The following is an 18072-nucleotide window of genomic DNA, read 5'->3' as shown; positions in this document are numbered from 1 at the left end:
AGATCTGCAGCCCTGGTTTTGCAAGGCTTAGGTTTTGAAAGCAAACTCAGCCACTTCTCTGCCCGCCGAAGGGCACCGTGGCGGTGCGGGGGGTGACGTGCACACCCTTCTGCGCTGCCCGTTGCCACGGCCAGCAGTGCACTTTGGCAGACACAACATAGGCACAAGCTAATGCCTGGCTGGATGCCCACCCCACCCCACCCCCCGGGCTCATAAACACGTATGGGCTGCCTTATGGGAGATGAAGGAATGAGTCCTGATTGAATTTGCCTGCGGTGCGTCATGCAGCGGTTCGCCTTCCCCCCTCCTCCCCCCCTCCAGAAACAAAATGCGTTCAGCCCGCCTGAAGAATGGTGCAAAAGAAACTCTTTAGTTAAAAGAGCATTAAAAAATAATTTTGATATATACTCATTACCAATTTCACTTAATAGCATATTGAACGTTAGAGCATTTATAAACAAAAGACAATCATAAAGCATTATTCTGACTGTTAATTAGCTCTATTTATTCTCCAGATTAGTTATTAAATATGCCCTCTAGATGCCACTGGATACTAATTAACAGAGTTACATTATTATCTCTATAGAAAAAGCATTTTTAATTAAATCTAAAGCAATTTAAATTACCATGAGTTTTTACAGAAATTAAACTCTGGTCAGATGCTTAATTTAGCCTTATAAGACAACATCTGATGACATGCCAGTGTCAGCTCTCCCAAGGGCCTTGACATCTTTTTTGGAGATTACTTTCTGAAGTTTGTGTTCAGGGAAACTTGCCAGCGTACTCTGGTGTTTAATATTTATGATGGATTTAACCATTATTTTTTTTTTAAGACTAAATATTGATGGGAATCCACATGCTTTGCAGTGAGCTGAGATAAAAATGCAAAAGACGCGTTCCTGCAGCTTACAAGCTTTTGCAGTCCCTGGGTTTGAGTGGTGGAGGAAGGTTTGCGTGGGAGGTGGGATTGCATGGGCTGGACGCTCTCCCGTTACAAATCAACCAGGTTTTCTTAACTGCTCTTAAGATTACCATTTTGCTTTGCAATAAGGATGGGATTAATCCTAAAACCACAAGGTACCATTTCTGTAATACAAGTATACAGGGAGTACTCCCAGGTTGCTCCCGCTCTGGGTCCCTGGAAAATGTGCCTCTCACTTAGACATTTATACTACCATAGCCTAAGCTTTTCTCCTAATGTAATCTGATGATAAAAATTCAGCTAAAGCTTTTCACTGTGGCAAACCGTAACTAAAATAGCTGTATTTAGGGTGGGGTAGGATGCCTTTCATCTGCCCGTATAAAGATGCAGGAGCTTCTCTGCAGAAGATGTGCAGCATCGCAGTCCTCCCCCACAACACAGCTGGCTAACACGCACCTTTGATCTCGCCAGCCCCTTGCATGCCCTCCCTTCAAATGATCAGCTGTATTTCTGCCTTGTAGCTTTTTTTCCACTGTAGCATATTCCCTCTGGGTGACGGACTGCGTGGAGCATGCAAATGCTGACTGCAGGTTAGACTTCCAGGAACGTTCGTTTGGGAGCAGGTTGTGTTCTAGTTTCTCACCAAGTGCCTGGGAATGCACCTGAAAAGAGGAGTCAGCTGTTGAAATGTTATTACAGATTCATTAATAAGTTTGGATTAATTAATTCCAAGGCACGTTTCCAGCATTTTATTTATGAGCTGTATATTAAGGACCTCAGAGGTTTCAGTGGGGGAGTACCAGCGATAAAAGCAACACAGCCCAAGCTTACAGTCCGTGCGGTCTCTGTGTGACTGTCTCATAGAAAGTGCTTTTATACGGGTGGGTTTGGGTTGGGGGTTTCTGTTGTTGGGAACTGGGGGGAATAACCTGCTGTGTATTTGCAGGTTACAAGGTGCTGGGTTTCAGTACCCATGGCAGGGTTAAGGATGTTGCAGTGTAGTTGCAATGGCAGGGTTTGCAACGTCCTTCACTTAGACGGGAGGAGAACACAATTTCATCTGAATGTGGTGATCTGTGTGTCTGTGTGAGCTGGCCCAGCTGGCCCTAAAGCTGCACATCTACACGCGTGTTCAGGGAGCCTTGTGTTAGCGTGATCTGGGAGGAACCCTGAGGAACTGTGGCTGCAGTGCCCGCTTGGTTAAAGCACTCTGCTCACCCTTCTCAGTATTAATATTTTAGTAGCTGTGTGGCTTGTCCTTTCTAACTGGTGTTTGCTGCAATATTTGCAGCAGAGGAACTTCAATGAGTGCAAGAATAGTTACATTTCATTAAAATAATCCAGAATGCTATTCAACTGGTTCCAGTCATTTCAGAGGACAGTGTAACTGAGAGATTTAACAACTTTCAGAAATTGTAACCCATTTTTGTTGCGTGCACCGTTCTTCAGAAGCAATTATTTATGGGTCAGGACATGCCTGTTTGACCCTTTAGAGCAGCCATTATGATTTCAAAACGGCATTTTGCTGATTTCTTTGTGGCAGAAGGAACAACTTCTGTGGCCAAGTGTTGAAATCAGGCCTGATCCAGAGAGGAAACGGAGCTTTCTGGCCTCAGCATTGAGTCTGCTGCAACTTTACGCCTGAGGATAAATGCCAAGCTTGAATCTTTTTATTGTGGGTTTTATACCTTTTCCTGAAAAACGTGTCCTTACTACAGGTCTGTCAGTAGGTTTTTCAAAGGAGAAATGGTGCTACAAGACTCATTACTTAGCAACTGAAATATTTTCCCACGATGATACTTTTCCTTTGCAAAGACAGCGGAGAGGGAGCTGCCTGTAACTCCGGGATGGCTCGGCGCTGCTGAAGCGTGGCCGTGGTGCCGTGCTGGGGTACCCCGCTGGGCTTCTGGAAAGCACGCTGTACCATCAGCCTGGGGTCAGAGGTCTTTCCCAGTTCATCCCATTGCAAATGAGCTCCTTGCTCAGGCTGCTTCAACGGCACCGAGAGGTAGCAGTTGCTCCAGAGCTCCCTTTTGTGTTCTCGGCAAGAGCAAAGCGTGCCACGACGGCGCTGCTCACGAGGCCGGGACAGGCATTTCACCTTTTGCTGGAGATGTATGAACTTCTTTAGGAAGCAGCTACGAATATTCGCTACGCACTCCCTATAGGTAATTAAGCGGTAACACTAATGCAGTCCTGCAGCAATTGCCAGGCTGTCATGTAGTCATTGGTGCTGCGGTAAAAGGACAGAGCATAAACCAAGGAAAGCAGGGAAATAGGCTGGCAAATGAAGATACCAGGTTTTAGCACTGGCACTAGCAAGACTGGGAACAGCCTCCGCTGTCTGTAGCCTTCAGTCATGGCAGCGGAGTTTCATCACATTTCTTTGCACTCGCTGCAGAGCTTTGATGCTGGGGAAAAAAAATTATCTTTAGCAAAATTAAGGGGGAGGAGGGGAGAACATGATTCTTGTCAGTGATTAAAGCCACAAGGAAATTTGCTCTCAGTTAGGGATTGTGTTATTGCTGTTTCAATGTAAAATTCAGGTGTCAAAAATTATTTAATCTGCAATCAGCAGTGACAAAGAATTTAAAAACTCTATTTAAAAAAAAATATTTGATTAAATTGGATGGGGGTTTTTCCCCCAGAGGTTGGAATGGGATTTTTGGGTGCTTTCTTCCAAATAAAGTTTTTGTCCCATTCTATAAGGGAAGAAATTAAAATGGTCAGATCTTGAACAAACCTACAATTGTTGAGTGAATATTTCTGGCTGCTTTGCTTCCTTGAGGACAATAGATGTGGACACTGTTGTCCATTCCTTTTTAATGGCAAATCCAACTAACATTGCCCTCCTTTTTTGAAATCCGCTTACCCAGATTGTAAACGTCTTTTGTCGGAGAGGACAATGTGTGTCGGGAGGGAGATATACTGAGAAGTTTTCCTTGTGTTTGCTTTTATTTCAGAGTACATTGCAGGCAAAAAGGATCACATTTATGTAAAGTCTATAGGCTTCGAGTCCAGGCTGAAATGTGTGTTCAGGTTGCGTTGTCTTAATGCTGTTTAAGGAAAAAGAAGAATCATCCATCATCAGATTAATATTGATTAAATGTCACAAGGATTATGGAAGAAGCATACCGTATACTTACCAAACACTGAAATCAAGTTTAAAAGTGTGGCAGATTTATGTTTTATTTCCTAAGTGTCTTCCCCGGCCTTCACAACCTGATCCGTTTGAAGCTCACATAATATTCTACTTGATGAATTTCCACTGTGTATTCCTGCTTCAGGTGCTTCCCTGAGTTTCTTTGCAACTTTGCACCAGAATGCCAAGAAGAGCTTCAAAGGAATTCAGTGATGACATTGCTATCATTGAGCTGCAGAAAAAGTGTTGAGGGACCCCAAAACTAGTCGAGAAGGAAATATCTAGAGGTCAGCATAAGCTGCAGCAATCTTTCTTTGTATGTCTTTCTCAGTTTGGATGGGAGCCCTTCTGTTCTTTTCTGTTCTTACCTTTCTCAGATATTCAACCACTGAAGCTAGGCTGTTGAAGGTCGATGTGTGTCCACAGACACATCCATCACTAATGACCTACATGCTCATCTTAGAGCTTGTGGTTCATCTTATTGTTTGCAAGTTTTCTACCTTAAAACCAAGCTCCATTTGTGCCTTGGGACAATGAGTCAGATAACTGCTTCTCCTCCAGCCAGCAGAGCTGGCAGTGCTGGAGTCACAAGGAGTTCCCGGCTGGTCTCGCTCAACCACAGCCCAGTGCCGAAGGGCTGACTCACTCCCTGTGTGCGTACAGTGCCAAGACCAACATCGAAAAGCATCTAAACAAATTATATTACATTTTTATTATCATCACCTGCACGTGATTTCATTACATAGATTGCACTTAAAAGAACGACTCCCCAATGCTTTGACAACGAAGGCAAGCAGATAGATAGACCTTTGCAATGAACTATTTTTATGGTATCCTAGAAAGAAACATGAATGAAGCTTTATGGCTTTTGTTCAGTGTGCTGGCTTAACCTAGCCAGGCTGTTATTGTTGGGCCCTGAAATGGAGCCCTTATTGATTTCAGATTTGATGGGATTCAAGGGGAGCAACAGCAATTGCTATGTTCATCCATTTAAAAACATAAATTAAGGATGAATAAGGCTTTTAAAGCTAGGAATTAAAAGAAGCAGGCACAAATCATTTCTACCTGTATTGTATTGGATTTATTTCCTGGACATCTGTTTGCACAGACACCTTTCGGAGCCTGTCACATATTACCCTGATGAGACCTGCAGAGGAGAGAACCTTCTCAGATGGGTGTTTTCATTAACAAATTGCTGAATGTGTCCTGATCAATAACAGTGGGAATAGAGGTAGTTTATGGAGATCACCAGCACGCTGCACATTGCCTCTTGACTTCAGCTAGAAAAAACTCATAGCAAATCCTTCTCCTTCTCCCCTCATTTGCACAGTACTACATTAAGGCAAAGCGCTGAAGAGCAGACACTGTTAAAGCCAGCTTAATCACCAAGTTTGTCACAGGGCTCTCAGACTCCAATTTCATTATAAACCAGTGATACACAACACTAAAGGTGTACTGTGGGTCTGGAATTATTACTGAAAGAAAACAAAGAGTGGGAAAGAAATATGTCGTCTAGGACGAAAAGAAAAAGGAAAGTGGGGAATAACTAACTAGGTGCATCTGCACTTGAGCGGAAACCTGATTTCTCTCTTTCACGTTCTGTTCCCCCCCAAGTGCTGTTCAGCTGATTGCCACCTACCCTTGACAGCAGGAGCATCAATCATTAGTCTAAAAATACCTCTCATTGCATTGCATTTGAGCTCTTCTTCTCTCCCATCCAGCTGATAGCAGTAGAAGCCTCGAGCAAGTTTTGTGCAGAGTGATCAGTACCTTGCCACGGTGGCTGGAGCGCAGTGGGAGCAGGGACGGCCCTTGCCTTTGCACCAAGGAAGGTGCCAGGACAGTTCCATGCAGCTCAGGTGCACGCAGGAAAAGCAAGAAGCAGCAGGGCGTGCTGGGCTGTTGATGTCCACTTTCCTCTGGCTGGATTTGTCACTGGTTAAGAAGATGCACGTTCTAGCTGCCGTTTCCTCTCTTCTTGGGGCGTTTGTAACTCCTCTCTCCCCTGTGGAGTTGCTGGCATCCAGCCAGCGTTGAGCTCACGCCAGAGCCCTTGCCTTGGTGGGGTGTTAGTAATCTCTTGGTCTTTTCTCACAAAGCTCATGAGATTGATCAATCAGCTCCCCATTTGGAAGAAGAGGGTGAACGCTTCAGAAGGCACTGTTCAACAGGAGACTGGCAGACCGACATGCACACACAGAACATGATGCTTCTGCTTTGTTTCAATGTGAAACCAGGATTTAAAAACGCCTTGTTTTATGCTAAGTCTCGGATTCACGTTGTAGAGCAAGGTGATTGCCAGAAGCCCAGTGCGTTGGCTGGTTTTCTTGCTTTCCATGTTGGAAGCGGTGAGGACAGGTTGCTCTGCAGCGAGGATGGACAGTGCCTTCCTGTGCAGGAGCTGGAGCTGTTCACGAGGTCCAACAGCCCAGTGGCACTGGAGGCTCCCGTGGCAGGTGCAGAATGGGCAGAGGGAGGTGAGAGGAGGTCTAGAAGCTGGGTGTTGCTCCAGCAACTCACTTGCAGTGGTCCAAACGGCAACCAGGCTTGTCTCCTGGATGTGGCAGTAGGCTTCTAAGGAACTACTAGTGCCACAGAAAATGCAAACTCTTATTTGGCAGAGCTGTCCTCATGCAGTCTTTCTTCTGAGTCTTAAAGAAGAAAAGGAAACCAAAAAAAAAAAAGAAAAAAAGATCCCCAAACCCCAAAGTTGACCTGTAAATGTTCCCTTGCCATAGGACTCTTGGCTTTTGTTCTTGCATGAAGTGAACACATATTGGGGTCTTTGACATTTGTGCTTCCACACCTTATAAACTGGAAGGGGGGGGGGGGGGGGGGGGCACGGAATCCCACTCTGAGTGAATCTTTATGGTGATTCAAAACATTTTAGGTAGATCCTGTCATATGCTTTATAAGTTCCTGACTGATGTGTGGAATTAAGTTATTGGGCAGAGAACCAGCTAATGGAAACACATTGATGAAATCATTTTTGAGGGACATTAAATGGAACTTAAAATAAAGCTGAAATGGCTTTATGGATTTTTCAGTCAAACTGTTTATGAACATTTATCGGTGGTAAATTACACGGTGTCAGAAGAGGGAATCAGTAGGTATGGCTTTTAATAGAAGTCGCTCTGATATAATACTGTGAGAAAGAATAATGTATCGCCTAGGGATGTACAGTATAGTATGTTTAAATACAAATTATATGATTGTTTTCTCCCAACTGTCTTTGGCTGTTTGCAGATAAGTTACCTTTAGCAGCAGCAGAGAGTCTTGTAAGATGGGAAAAAAAATATTTTCAGTACTTTGCAATAAAATAGAAATTTTGTATTAAACCTTTTTTCATGGTAGATAGCAAATGTTTTAATAACAGGTAATTGGGGAAGCAGAAGCTGTGTTGTACAATAATAAATTTAATTTAAGTTTCCTTCATACTCAGTAAAGCGAGAAGGGGGATATAGCAGCTTTGATTGAGAAGGGGGATTGTAACAGCGAATTCTTGAACTCTTAGAGCTGTATATCAATATCATTTGCCAGAACCCATCATTCCTCAGAGGACAGTGAAAATAAGACTAGGGGAGTGCAAGACTAGCAGGCACTTTCTGGTCCTGCAGATCTTGTCTCCTGTTTTTGAAACGCCACATCTTATAGTCATGAATCTGTCAAATCTGTTACATTGTCTGTCCCAAGTAACTGAAAAGCTGCTCCCATTTTTGCTTCTCTTTTGGCTAGAAAACACTTACTTTTCTTCCCAAATATATTTGGGGCCAGTTTATTGCCGCTTGCTGTCATGCCAACATAGGCCTAGAGCCAGTAGTTCTTTTTCCTTCATGTTATTTATCCTCCTAATGTATTTATACACAGCATTTGTATCCTTCCTTAGCCATCATGCTGCTAAGCTAAAAAGCCAAGTCCTTCCAGTATTCTTTTGTAGGATGGACTTTTCCTCTTTGTGCAGTCATGGCAGTGTTTCCTCTCTGTACACTTTCCTCGCTGAGGATGAGCTGGGGGCTACATAATAGTTCAAGGATTCCTTGATGGTTCTTAAAATAATGTGATTTTTTTTTTCCATGTTCCTGTTAGACTTGCCTCTTGCCTTTCAGTTTAACGTCACGTTTGCCTTCCTTTTGGCCCTGTCCCACTGCCATGAATCATGAGTGGCACTCAAGCTTTGTCCAGGGGCGTTTCTGTCCTGGAAGCATCCGACACAGAGAAGAAATTTTTACTACTTTTCTAAGCACGTGACCTTGGACTTTATATTTTATAATTTCATCCTCTCTCTCTTCTTCCATTCCCTGAGGTCAAATATTTGTTTCTCCATGACATCCCAGTTCTCCTCTGCAGGGCCAGAATAGCCCAGTTCAGTGTCAACAGCACATTTCCCTCAAACTTCCCTTGTTCTTTTGCCAAACATGGATGCTATCACAGCCTGGCTGGGGACTTCCAGAGTGGCCAAGAGCCAGACCTTGACACAAATGTCCAGTTGCATTTGTCCAAAGCTGTTGTTTCCCTTGGGAGGCACTGCAGGAGCTGCCGCTCCCCCCAGCAGAGACCTACACCCTTCCACGTAGAGGAGAGGACTGGTGGGAGCGGGCACATTCCAAGTCTCTAAAATTTCCAGTAACACAGAAAGAAGGGGATGGCTATTTACTGGTTTTCACAGTCCAAGTCAGAAGAAGCATCCAGTGAAATCATCAGGTTGAAACCAAAGGAAGAACTCCTCCGGAGTATTCTGTTCATCTGTGAGCCCCCTGACACAGAGATGGGGACACTTAAAATGATAATTAGGTGAGGCGAGGAAAGCTTATCAGTGTCTCTCCGGTGGCTGGGTGGCACTGCCAGCTCAAGGAGTCCTTCAGCTGCTGACAGCCAGAGTCAAGGGAGGGATGTCTCAGTCCCGGTCCCTCGGCAGCCCCTCGTGGCTGACGTCCTACTCAGTGACAGGGACAGGTGGCCCTTTGGGAGATTTTGTGTCCTTAAAACAGAATCATAAGAAACGATATTGTCAAGGCAGGAAGCCTTATCAAGGCAAGTAGCGTTCACTTCTAACTTGTATCAAAGGAGAGAAGAAGAAGGATTTGGTAATCTCATTCCTGTTCCTAGTGCATAAGGGACTCTTTCGTGGATCTGGGAATGAAGGCGACAGGAAAAGAAGGTTTAAGAACTGTGTGTAGGGAAAGGAAATCAAGGAGGTGAAGGAAAGAACAGCAGCCTATTTTGTTTTCAGCCTTCCTGAAATGGCTGCATTGGAGTCTTCTCTGCCTTTGTTTCCAAAGATGGTTGCTGCATTTAAATTAAATAATGAAAGCCTACAAAACTCAAGTCGTTAGAAATATGCTAAAGTTTCTCCTTATCCTGCAGACATTTCTGGTTATGTGCAGATGGTTATTTTGGGGTTTGCATAACTTAAGTAGCTGATCAAGTGTGTAAAAATGGATTAGAACTACCAGCGTAAAGTCACCATTTAAACAATACAGGTGGAAAGGGTACAAGACTGTCTGTGTGCACCTCTCCAGCTCCGCTTCCTCATCTTCCTCTGCTGCAAAGTCATTGTTCTGTTACACAGATACGTGCAGGCTGCGTCTTTTGCTAAGTTTCATTGCAAAGCTGATAGCCAAGGCAATTGTGTGGATAAGCAGAGACTTAAATCATTTGCAAACTGTTGAGAGAGGACAGATCTGGTGATAATAACCTTCATGACTGGCAAGTTACAGCTGCTTTTGACAACTGGTAACGATGAAGGCTTATAATAAAGTTAAGAGCTAAATATCTGTATTAATGCCATAGGATCAATTTGAATTCTCAAGTATAAGCCCTCAAACTTTAGACTGCTTTTATCATCTTTGAGATTACTTTGTTTTTCTCTAGGTTAAAAAGGAGGTGCGTTTTTTGACAAAGGTTAGAGCGCTTGTTTTCATTCTGATTTTTTTCTTTAACACAGTGGGATGGCTTGGTTAATTTATTTCAGTGCAAAGAAAGTGCAGTCTTATTGAAGCCACAGGTGTTTCTCAGTTGTAGCAGAAGTTACAGAAGGATGTTGCATTAACATGTTTTACATCATCTCAGAAGCTTTTCTTATTCTGTAGTGGTGACTTCCAGACTGCACAGAGATAACAATTATAATAGCACGTGTTAAGAGAGATCTCAAACAGAATATGTGAAAGGTGTCATCAGGATCTGTAGTTTGCACCAATAGCAGTATAAAAGAAAAACCAAAGGAAATAAAAAACTGCCACTGGTGCTGTTTGCATGCTGGCACTGAAATTGCTGTGATGACTACAGGTAATGAATGACTAATCATTCACAGGGTATCTGAACGCAAGACCACATGTCTAAATTTAAGAATAGAGGTCATACTTGCTCACTGGGTAGGCAGCTATATATTAGAGAACATGAACGTTAATTTTGAGTGCTCTGCTGTGTGTAAGGCAGTTAGTGTCGTTCTTAACTGTGTTTTAATTGGAAATTTCAATGGGAGCGAGAATATGATGTTCTGCAGCATAGAGCGCCAGTGACAGCACTTGGGGACACCTGTGTCCCAACAGGGTATTTTAAAAGTGGAATGGGTTCAGAAAAGAGCAATGAGAAATCCAGAAAATCTGCTTCACAGTGAATGATTCAGAAAGCCTGAGCTATTCAGAGAATCAGAAAAGGTTGAGGTCGTTGGATCACTGCTGGTAACTATCTGCAGAAGGTGGAGAGTCTGCTCATGCAGGGCAAATTGGCTGACACGTGAGGACACGAGAAGATTTAGTGGCTGAAAGCTGAAGTGAGACCAATTCAGATTAGATTAAGATTTTTTAATTAGAATAAATACTGGAAAGGCTTACCAGAGGATGGCACAGGCTGCCTTTGGCTTGAAACAGTGATATGGGGAGAGCACGTCTTCTAGAGAGACACAGTGTGGCTCAGGCATAAATATGGACCAAATAGTGCAGGGATGGCCGGGTGAAGTGGCCCAGCCTGGGCTGTGCAGGTGGCCACAGAAGAGGACTGCGGTGGCCTGAAACTTAGGAAGGCTGTTTGTATTACCTAGCAGTTTACAGCTGGCGATCTGAAAACAGTCACCAAATGGGGATGGTGCTGCCTTCCCCACCATCTCTAAGAGCAGGGGAAAATGAGCAGAAGTTAAATGACTTCTGGGTCACACCTCAAACTGGTGGCTGGTCTGGGACTAGGGCAGGGTCTGCTGCCTGCTTGTGCTGCATTTCATCTGGTGGACACCTCCCTCCTTTTCCCCAGGTGGGAGCACAGCCTGACCAGCAAGACGTTTGCAGTGGTCGAGCCAAAATTTGGGTTTCTCCTTTGAGTATCTCTCAGAGCCCAGAAGAAAAAAAAAAAAAAAAAAAGAAAAAGAAAAAAAAAAAGCGCCATGACATGCATCCAGGTTCATTACTGAGGGACATAGCGTATCTTTTCTAAGCTCCCTGCATCAGTTGGGTCGACAAGGTTCCCACAGTCAGGGTGCAAGCAGCTGTTTTTACAGCCAGAAGTGCCATTTACAGGCAAATCCCAGTTGTAATCAAAGCAACCGATTTCAGATGATCAAGGTCTGGCTTTTCCTGGGGACAGAAGGGATGTGTGCAAGAAAGAAATGGAGTCAGGCAATGGGTTAAATTGCACCTAGGTATGATTTGACAATCACTCCCCTGATAACAGCTTATAATGTTTACAATTTGTCTTCTGTTTTGTTTTGTGATTTCAGGAGCAGAAGGCACAGTGTTCCCTAAATCTATAGAAACTCCCAATGTCAGGGCAGACCCCTTCAAGGAACTAAGGTAAACTTTGGAATATGGTTTAACGGTAACTCAGTGGAGCCTTGTCGGATTTGTGTGTGCTGCTGGGCATCAGTTTTGCTTTTGCATAAAAGCTTGGGGATTCACTTCGGAAGGCATCACCAAGAGGATGCCTTGGAAGAGAAGGGACTGCCGTGTTTACATATAATATGACCAAGCTAAAGGCAATCATGGGTAATGAGAGCATCGTTTCTCCTCTGTAACATGCTCTGTGTACCCTGGGCTTAGCATTTGAAAAAAAAAAAAAAGAAATATTTTCCTGATTGTGCAGGGAGATACTGAAGTCTGTGCTGAATCACAGGGAGTAGCAGCAGGCAAAAGGATAATGCTCTCCAGCATTACCTGTCTTGCAGAAATGCAAACCCGCCCTGACCTACAACAGGGTCTAGCTGCGTGTGCATGTAGCTGCTGACAGGCGCAGAGATGCTGCTTACTGACAGCAGTACATCAGGAGGGTATAAACAGCACAGCTCCTGAGAACCAGCTTTGCCCTCAAGCTAATGCTGGGCATTATATTTATTTTAAAAAAAAAAAAGTGTGCCGCTACAGGTTAATTTGGATGAGTAGTCTCTGAAAAGAGCCTTATCATGTGGCCTAATAAATTATTGACTGAATGTTCTGATATCTTCTGACCAAGAACGCTGAAGGGGTTTGCCATCAGTGCTTTAATTGTTGGTCCTTAGGAAAAGAGAGAGTGAGAAAAAAAGCTGGGAAAAAATCTCCAGAAGGACATCTTGTCCTTAGGTCTTGGGTTGCAGACTTTCCATTCCTGGAAACTGCTGGGGCTGAAGCAATCTTCAGGCAGCTGAAGCTGTGCAGGAGCGCTGCAAATTTACTGCAGGTGCACCAAGATGGGAGAGGACCTCTCATTAACTCTCTGTACTCTGATACGGGGGATAGTTATAGCCCAGCTAGATCACCGTGGAAGATAAAGAATATCCTGGCTACCTTCCCTTGGGTCTGTCTAGATCTTTCTGTTTCTCTCTGTAAACACTCTTAATTGTTCCCATTTTGCACTCCGGGGACCGTATGTCAGGCAACCAGTGCAGTGGTGGTCTGATTCAGTTTGTTATAGAAGCCTGTTCTCTTCCTCCATGCAGTGACTTTAACCCTGCCTTACGGTTTTCCCAACCTCGGTATACGTCCTTTAAACAAAGAGGGTCTTTGCTCAGCCTGACATGCAGCTGCCAGGGCAGCACTGGGGTCTGCAGTGGTGGGAGAAGCCCCAGGAGGGCAGGGAGCAGTGATGCGCAGCACAGGTACCCTCTGTTTCTCCAGGCAAATGAAGCAGCGGGTGGGTGGGTTTGTAGGTGAGGTTCAGGTGACACAGGCTTTCTGACACAGCCCATATTTACTGACTTTTTTTCTTTTTTTGAGGGGGAGGGAGGGAAGAAACAAAAAAAGGCAAGATAATGGTTAAAATATCCAATAGCATCTAAGTAACTTACAAAACCAGGTCCCATTTTCAGCAGCGCAAAAGAGATGCAAGACGTAGGTCCGTGTGTGTGGTTACTTAGGACTTTTCTAAACATGGGAAGGGAATTTAATCCAAATAAGTGTAGGTTGTCATATTAGAGGGGACAAATGTGAATTAAAATGGCCTTAATCTGATTGAGTATGCGTCTGTTCTGAAGAGAATTAAGCTAAATGAAATTGAAATGAGTTAATGGCAATATCCATGCAAGGGGTTGGTTCAGTATGTTTGATCTGCTTTAAATTCATGTTGTTATTTCACTTGTTTTATGTAGAGGGCTGTTAGATAACTGACTTCCTTTCAAATTAGTGGACTGGGTGGAAAAAAATCCTGTAAAAATCTGGTGGGGTTTTATTCTTTTTTTTTTTTCTTAAGGGGAAATCACTCAATAGGATTTACCTTGGAAAAAAAAAAAGTCCCGTGGGGTCCCAAAACATTTTGTGTGCTTCTGAAAATTTTATCTTGGCAAAAATAAATGGTTTTTTCCATCGCCCTGAGAAGAAGAGAAGCAATGGTAGCACTGTGTAGAGAAAGCAAGGTTTCCCAAGAGCAAATGCTCTTTTTCCTCCCCAAACCAAGAACCATCCATCTCTCTCTCCACGTGTTGGAGCACTGGCTGCTTCTTAGGTAAAATGGTGCCTTTTGGGTGCAGTACAGAGTTAATAGATAAAATAATCTTACTCTGGGGGGACATTTTTTGGTACCATCCTATTTTGATAGCAGAGTATGTTTGTAAGGTGTCCTTTTGGCCTATTCAAAAGGATTCTGCAGTGAAATGGGGCTGAATGAGGTGTCAGCCTGTGGGTCCCAAGCTGCCGTGCAGTGCTAGGGAAGCAGCGCTGTACACACGCACTCAGTAGCTGGCGTGATTCTGAAAGACCTTTTTCTATAATAAATAGTGCAGACTTTCTTTCCTCCTTTGGCTGAAGTTCTCGGGGTGGGAAAGTGCACATTCAGCTCCTGTAGGCTGTCGCCAGCCACTACCGACCTCCATCACCCTTTCTAGACCAAATGGGTACCATTAGTTTGCTCTTTTCAGTACCGTACTGACTCCCGCTTTTTCATTAGGACACTTCAAAATAAGGTGACAGTGGCTGTCACTGTCAGAAAGAGAGGAGTCCAACTGCTCCTGTCACCACTGGGAGTCAGACCATCTGATGTCTTCTTTCCCTTCCTCCTCTCCTTAGCAGACAGACCGATTTCCCCCGCAAGGCAGGCAGCAGCGCTATCATGCCAATCATCTCTCTTTCTTGCTTGCTTTTCCTCCCATCTCCCAAAGGCCTTCAGTCATGCCGATGTGTCACAAAGACTGACACGCTCCAAGCGACAGCACGCACATTCTCAACAGACTTTCTGTCCCCGTTTAGCTGACGAATGGTCCTCAGTTCATGTAGCCTAATGCATTTATTATTAACCGGCTGCTCTACAAGGTGGTCACAGAAAAGCGTGGCCCTCTTTTCAGAGTGCCCTTTTTAAAACACTTCTGTCTGCAGTGATTTAGATGGGGAAAATTCAGGTGGCAATGTGGCCACAGCTTTCTCCTTGCGTGCTAAGCCCATCACAAGGCAGCGAGAACTGGTTTGGTGCTTCTTTAAGCCAGGTCTGGACTTTGCTGCTGAGTCTTCTCAGGAGGTGCTCTCCCGTGCTGCGGACTCACGTATCCTAAAACAATCCTACTCAGTACCAATTGTACTAGGAATGCCAGAGCTCCTAAATGTCTTGTTTATGTTTAGTGCAGGCTGTTGTTAATGGTTCATGTTTCCTATTTGGGATCTAGAATATTCTTTAATAATGACCTAAGAACTAGCAATGATTGAAAGACTATTTGGTGTGCTTCTGTAAACATTTCCATGGTTTTACTTATGTAAAGTACTTTTAGACTCCTGAAAGTTTTGGTAGTTGTTCACTGGGTTCTAAACTGGTCAAAAACAGTAAAAAGGGAAGCAAACAAATTCAAATTATTTTCAAATTCTTGGAACATTTAATATTGCCATTCAGTATCATCCCAAAAAAAAGTTTGGGAGGAGAGCTTGGGAGATTTGTTTGGACTTTGAAATATTTATACTCATCTGCATTGGCTCTGTTTGTTGCAAGTCAGTGTCTTTGACATATGATAATGTGATTGCCTGTGTAGATAAGTTGAATTCAGGATGACCTTTTCTCACTGGGATTATTTTAGTAGCACCCAAGTAGCTTGTCAATAGCCTGTCTCGAGAGCCTCTCCTTGACACTGGCAGGAATCACCTGCCTTTCTCTATTTATCTTCTTTCAAAAGGCAAATACACGCCAAGGAGGCTAACAGAAGTTGTCCGACAAACACAAGATCAGCACTCTTCCGAGGTGAGGGATAAAGTCTAGCCTAAGCAATGAGCAAGGGAAAAGGGAAATAGTTAGAGGGGAGGGAATTAAAAAGTGGGTGATCCCAATATAAGAAAAAATACCAGGAGGATATTGTTCAGCTGCTAAGTGCTGGGAGCTGGGAGGGTGTACGCCGGAGGGGTGCCGTGTTAGAGCATCCATCCTGGTCCTGAGGCTCAGAGCTACGCAAGTACCTCCCCGGTGTCCAGGGCATCCTGGGCAGGGGCACCCAGAGCATGGAAACCTGGTTTAGGGCATTTCTGTCCCCAGAGTTAAATAAAAAGAAATCAGACAGCATGAAATTCACTCCGCAAGGGGCAAGCACACACCTGGAATTCATCCACAATTATTGTGGGTTAAAAATGCAGTAAACCGCTCATCCAAGGCCAGGAAACCAAGGGATGACTGTTTTTCCTGTACTGCACAAATATAGTTAAGGGAGAATTAATCCCTTGGGCTTGAAGGGGTAATTTTTGACCAAAGTTAATTATGAAGCACTGAAAGTACCAAATGGCAGATGAAATGTACTAGCAGCTTGATTTTATTAGTGCAATTTTACCTTACCGTGTACGGTACTGAACTATCCAAATAGTCCAAGTGAGACCTATTGTAACAAAAAGCAATTTAAATACAGTGCTCAGCTAATGTAACAATACTCATTTTGCAAAACAATAATTCTTATCAAATTAAGGTTTCTCTCAGCTGTGTTTCACAAGGCAGCAGAGACATTTTCAGTAAGTACAAACACAAATAATGTTTCTGTCTAAACCCCATTACATTAATAAAGATTAAGGGAACAAAAAAATAGATGAAATGCAAAAAAATGAATGGTATGAAAGAGGAAGTAATTGGTAAGAAATGGAAATAATTTGTAAAGACTAGTGTGTGATACTGAACCACTGTTCATTCTACAGCAAACGCTTTGGGATCCCTGTGAGGTGTCAGCAAGGGGAAAATGGCCAGTGTAGCCCCGTATCTAGCTGGTGTCATTTTCTGATTGATTTACCAGAAAGGATGAAATTATTTCTCTGTTATACCAGTGCAATCCAAATAATTTCACTAGTCCTACCAGTTTAAAAGACAACAGACTTTTGCCTTGGGATGAGCTTTACTTTCTGCATAGTAACAAATATAACTATTTTCATATGGTTTTGTATGACCATCTCCACTAAAGTCAACACATACCTATTAGTGTACGACTGAAATGGAAGGACACAGGTTCCTGGTTTCTAAATTACAGCTAATTTAAGTGGACTTTGATGAGTTTCTTTAAAATGGCAGAGGTCCTCGTCACTCTCCATTTTCTAACCTAGGAGACCACGTCTGCTCTAACAATTTCCCTGTGACAGCTAAGGCTTCCTGAAATGCTTGCTGTTGGGGGAAGCTTTCTGGGAGCAGAATTCAGGGTGATTTCACAGCCACAGCCACTCTGCTGTAGCCTTCCCTCCTGTTGACATCCCTTCAAAGCTGCTGCCTGTTAATTGCCTCTATTACAGAAGACAAGCCCCAGCCCTCCCACATCAAAGGTGGTCTTTCCATAGGCTTCTTTTGGGCAGTGTATTAAGATCTATTTATCCCGTTGGATTTAAGGCTTGGAGTTAAGGAGGCAGTTGATTGCTGGGGCTTTCCATCTCTTAAAATACTTCTATTGCAAAAAGGGGGAGAGGGGGTTGCTGTTCCCTTTCGTTACCCAGCAGATCTTCTCTTAATGGCCTTCATCTCTTTCACACCCAGCACCAGAAAGGCAGGATCTAGCTCTTAGTGTCCTTTCCTTAACTGTTTTTAGCAGGTGAAGCCCAGATTTGGATGAGATGCTCAGGAGGCACAGGCCTGGGAGATGGCAGGGTGCTGATTTATCCCGGCTGGATAAATCATGGCCCTGCCCCATTCACAGTGCTGCTAACAGCGTCTGTCCATCGACAGGCAGAGCCTCTTCAAAGAGAGCTAATGGATGGTGAAAGCAGGCTTGGCAGGAAGGGGACCTTGGCATGAAGGTGTTCTGAACACAGTGTATTGCTGAAATAAAAACTGAGATTGGTTCAAGCCAGAGGAAACAGGCAGAGCAGTCGGAACTGGTGGTGGAGCAGTCAGAACTGGTGGTGGAGCAGTCAGAACTGGTGGTGGAAGCAGTCAGAACTGGTGGTGGAGCAGTCAGAACTGGTGGTGGAGCAGTCAGAACTGGTGGTGGGAGCAGTCAGAACTGGTGGTGGGAGCAGTCAGAACTGGTGGTGGAGCAGTCAGAACTGGTGGTGGAGCAGCCTGCCGTGGGGCACGGGGCTCTCCCCGGGTGTGCTTGTGTCCCCTGTGCTGCGGGGACCCGTGGGTGCCGGAGCGGTGCTTGTTCCACCAGAGCGGCGTGGCCTCCATGTGGAAACAG

The 18072-nt window shown here is 44.1% G+C and overlaps 1 protein-coding gene across 2 annotated transcripts in view; it reads left to right on the top strand.

The window, feature by feature from the left end:
- The window catches only part of SGCD (sarcoglycan delta), a 349797-nt gene that overhangs the window by 296328 nt on the left and 35397 nt on the right, over positions 1–18072 (top strand). For both annotated transcript variants that reach the window (XM_055719223.1, XM_055719224.1), the window contains one exon: positions 11773–11845. In XM_055719223.1, coding sequence (XP_055575198.1) covers positions 11773–11845 — 73 coding nt within the window. The remainder of the gene's footprint in view (positions 1–11772; positions 11846–18072) is intronic.

Source organism: Falco cherrug, chromosome 8, assembly GCF_023634085.1.
Source record: "Falco cherrug isolate bFalChe1 chromosome 8, bFalChe1.pri, whole genome shotgun sequence".
Classification (NCBI taxonomy): Eukaryota; Metazoa; Chordata; class Aves; order Falconiformes; family Falconidae; genus Falco; species Falco cherrug.
Note: the sequence above shows the minus strand (reverse complement) of the source record. Positions and strands in the feature narration are given on the sequence as shown.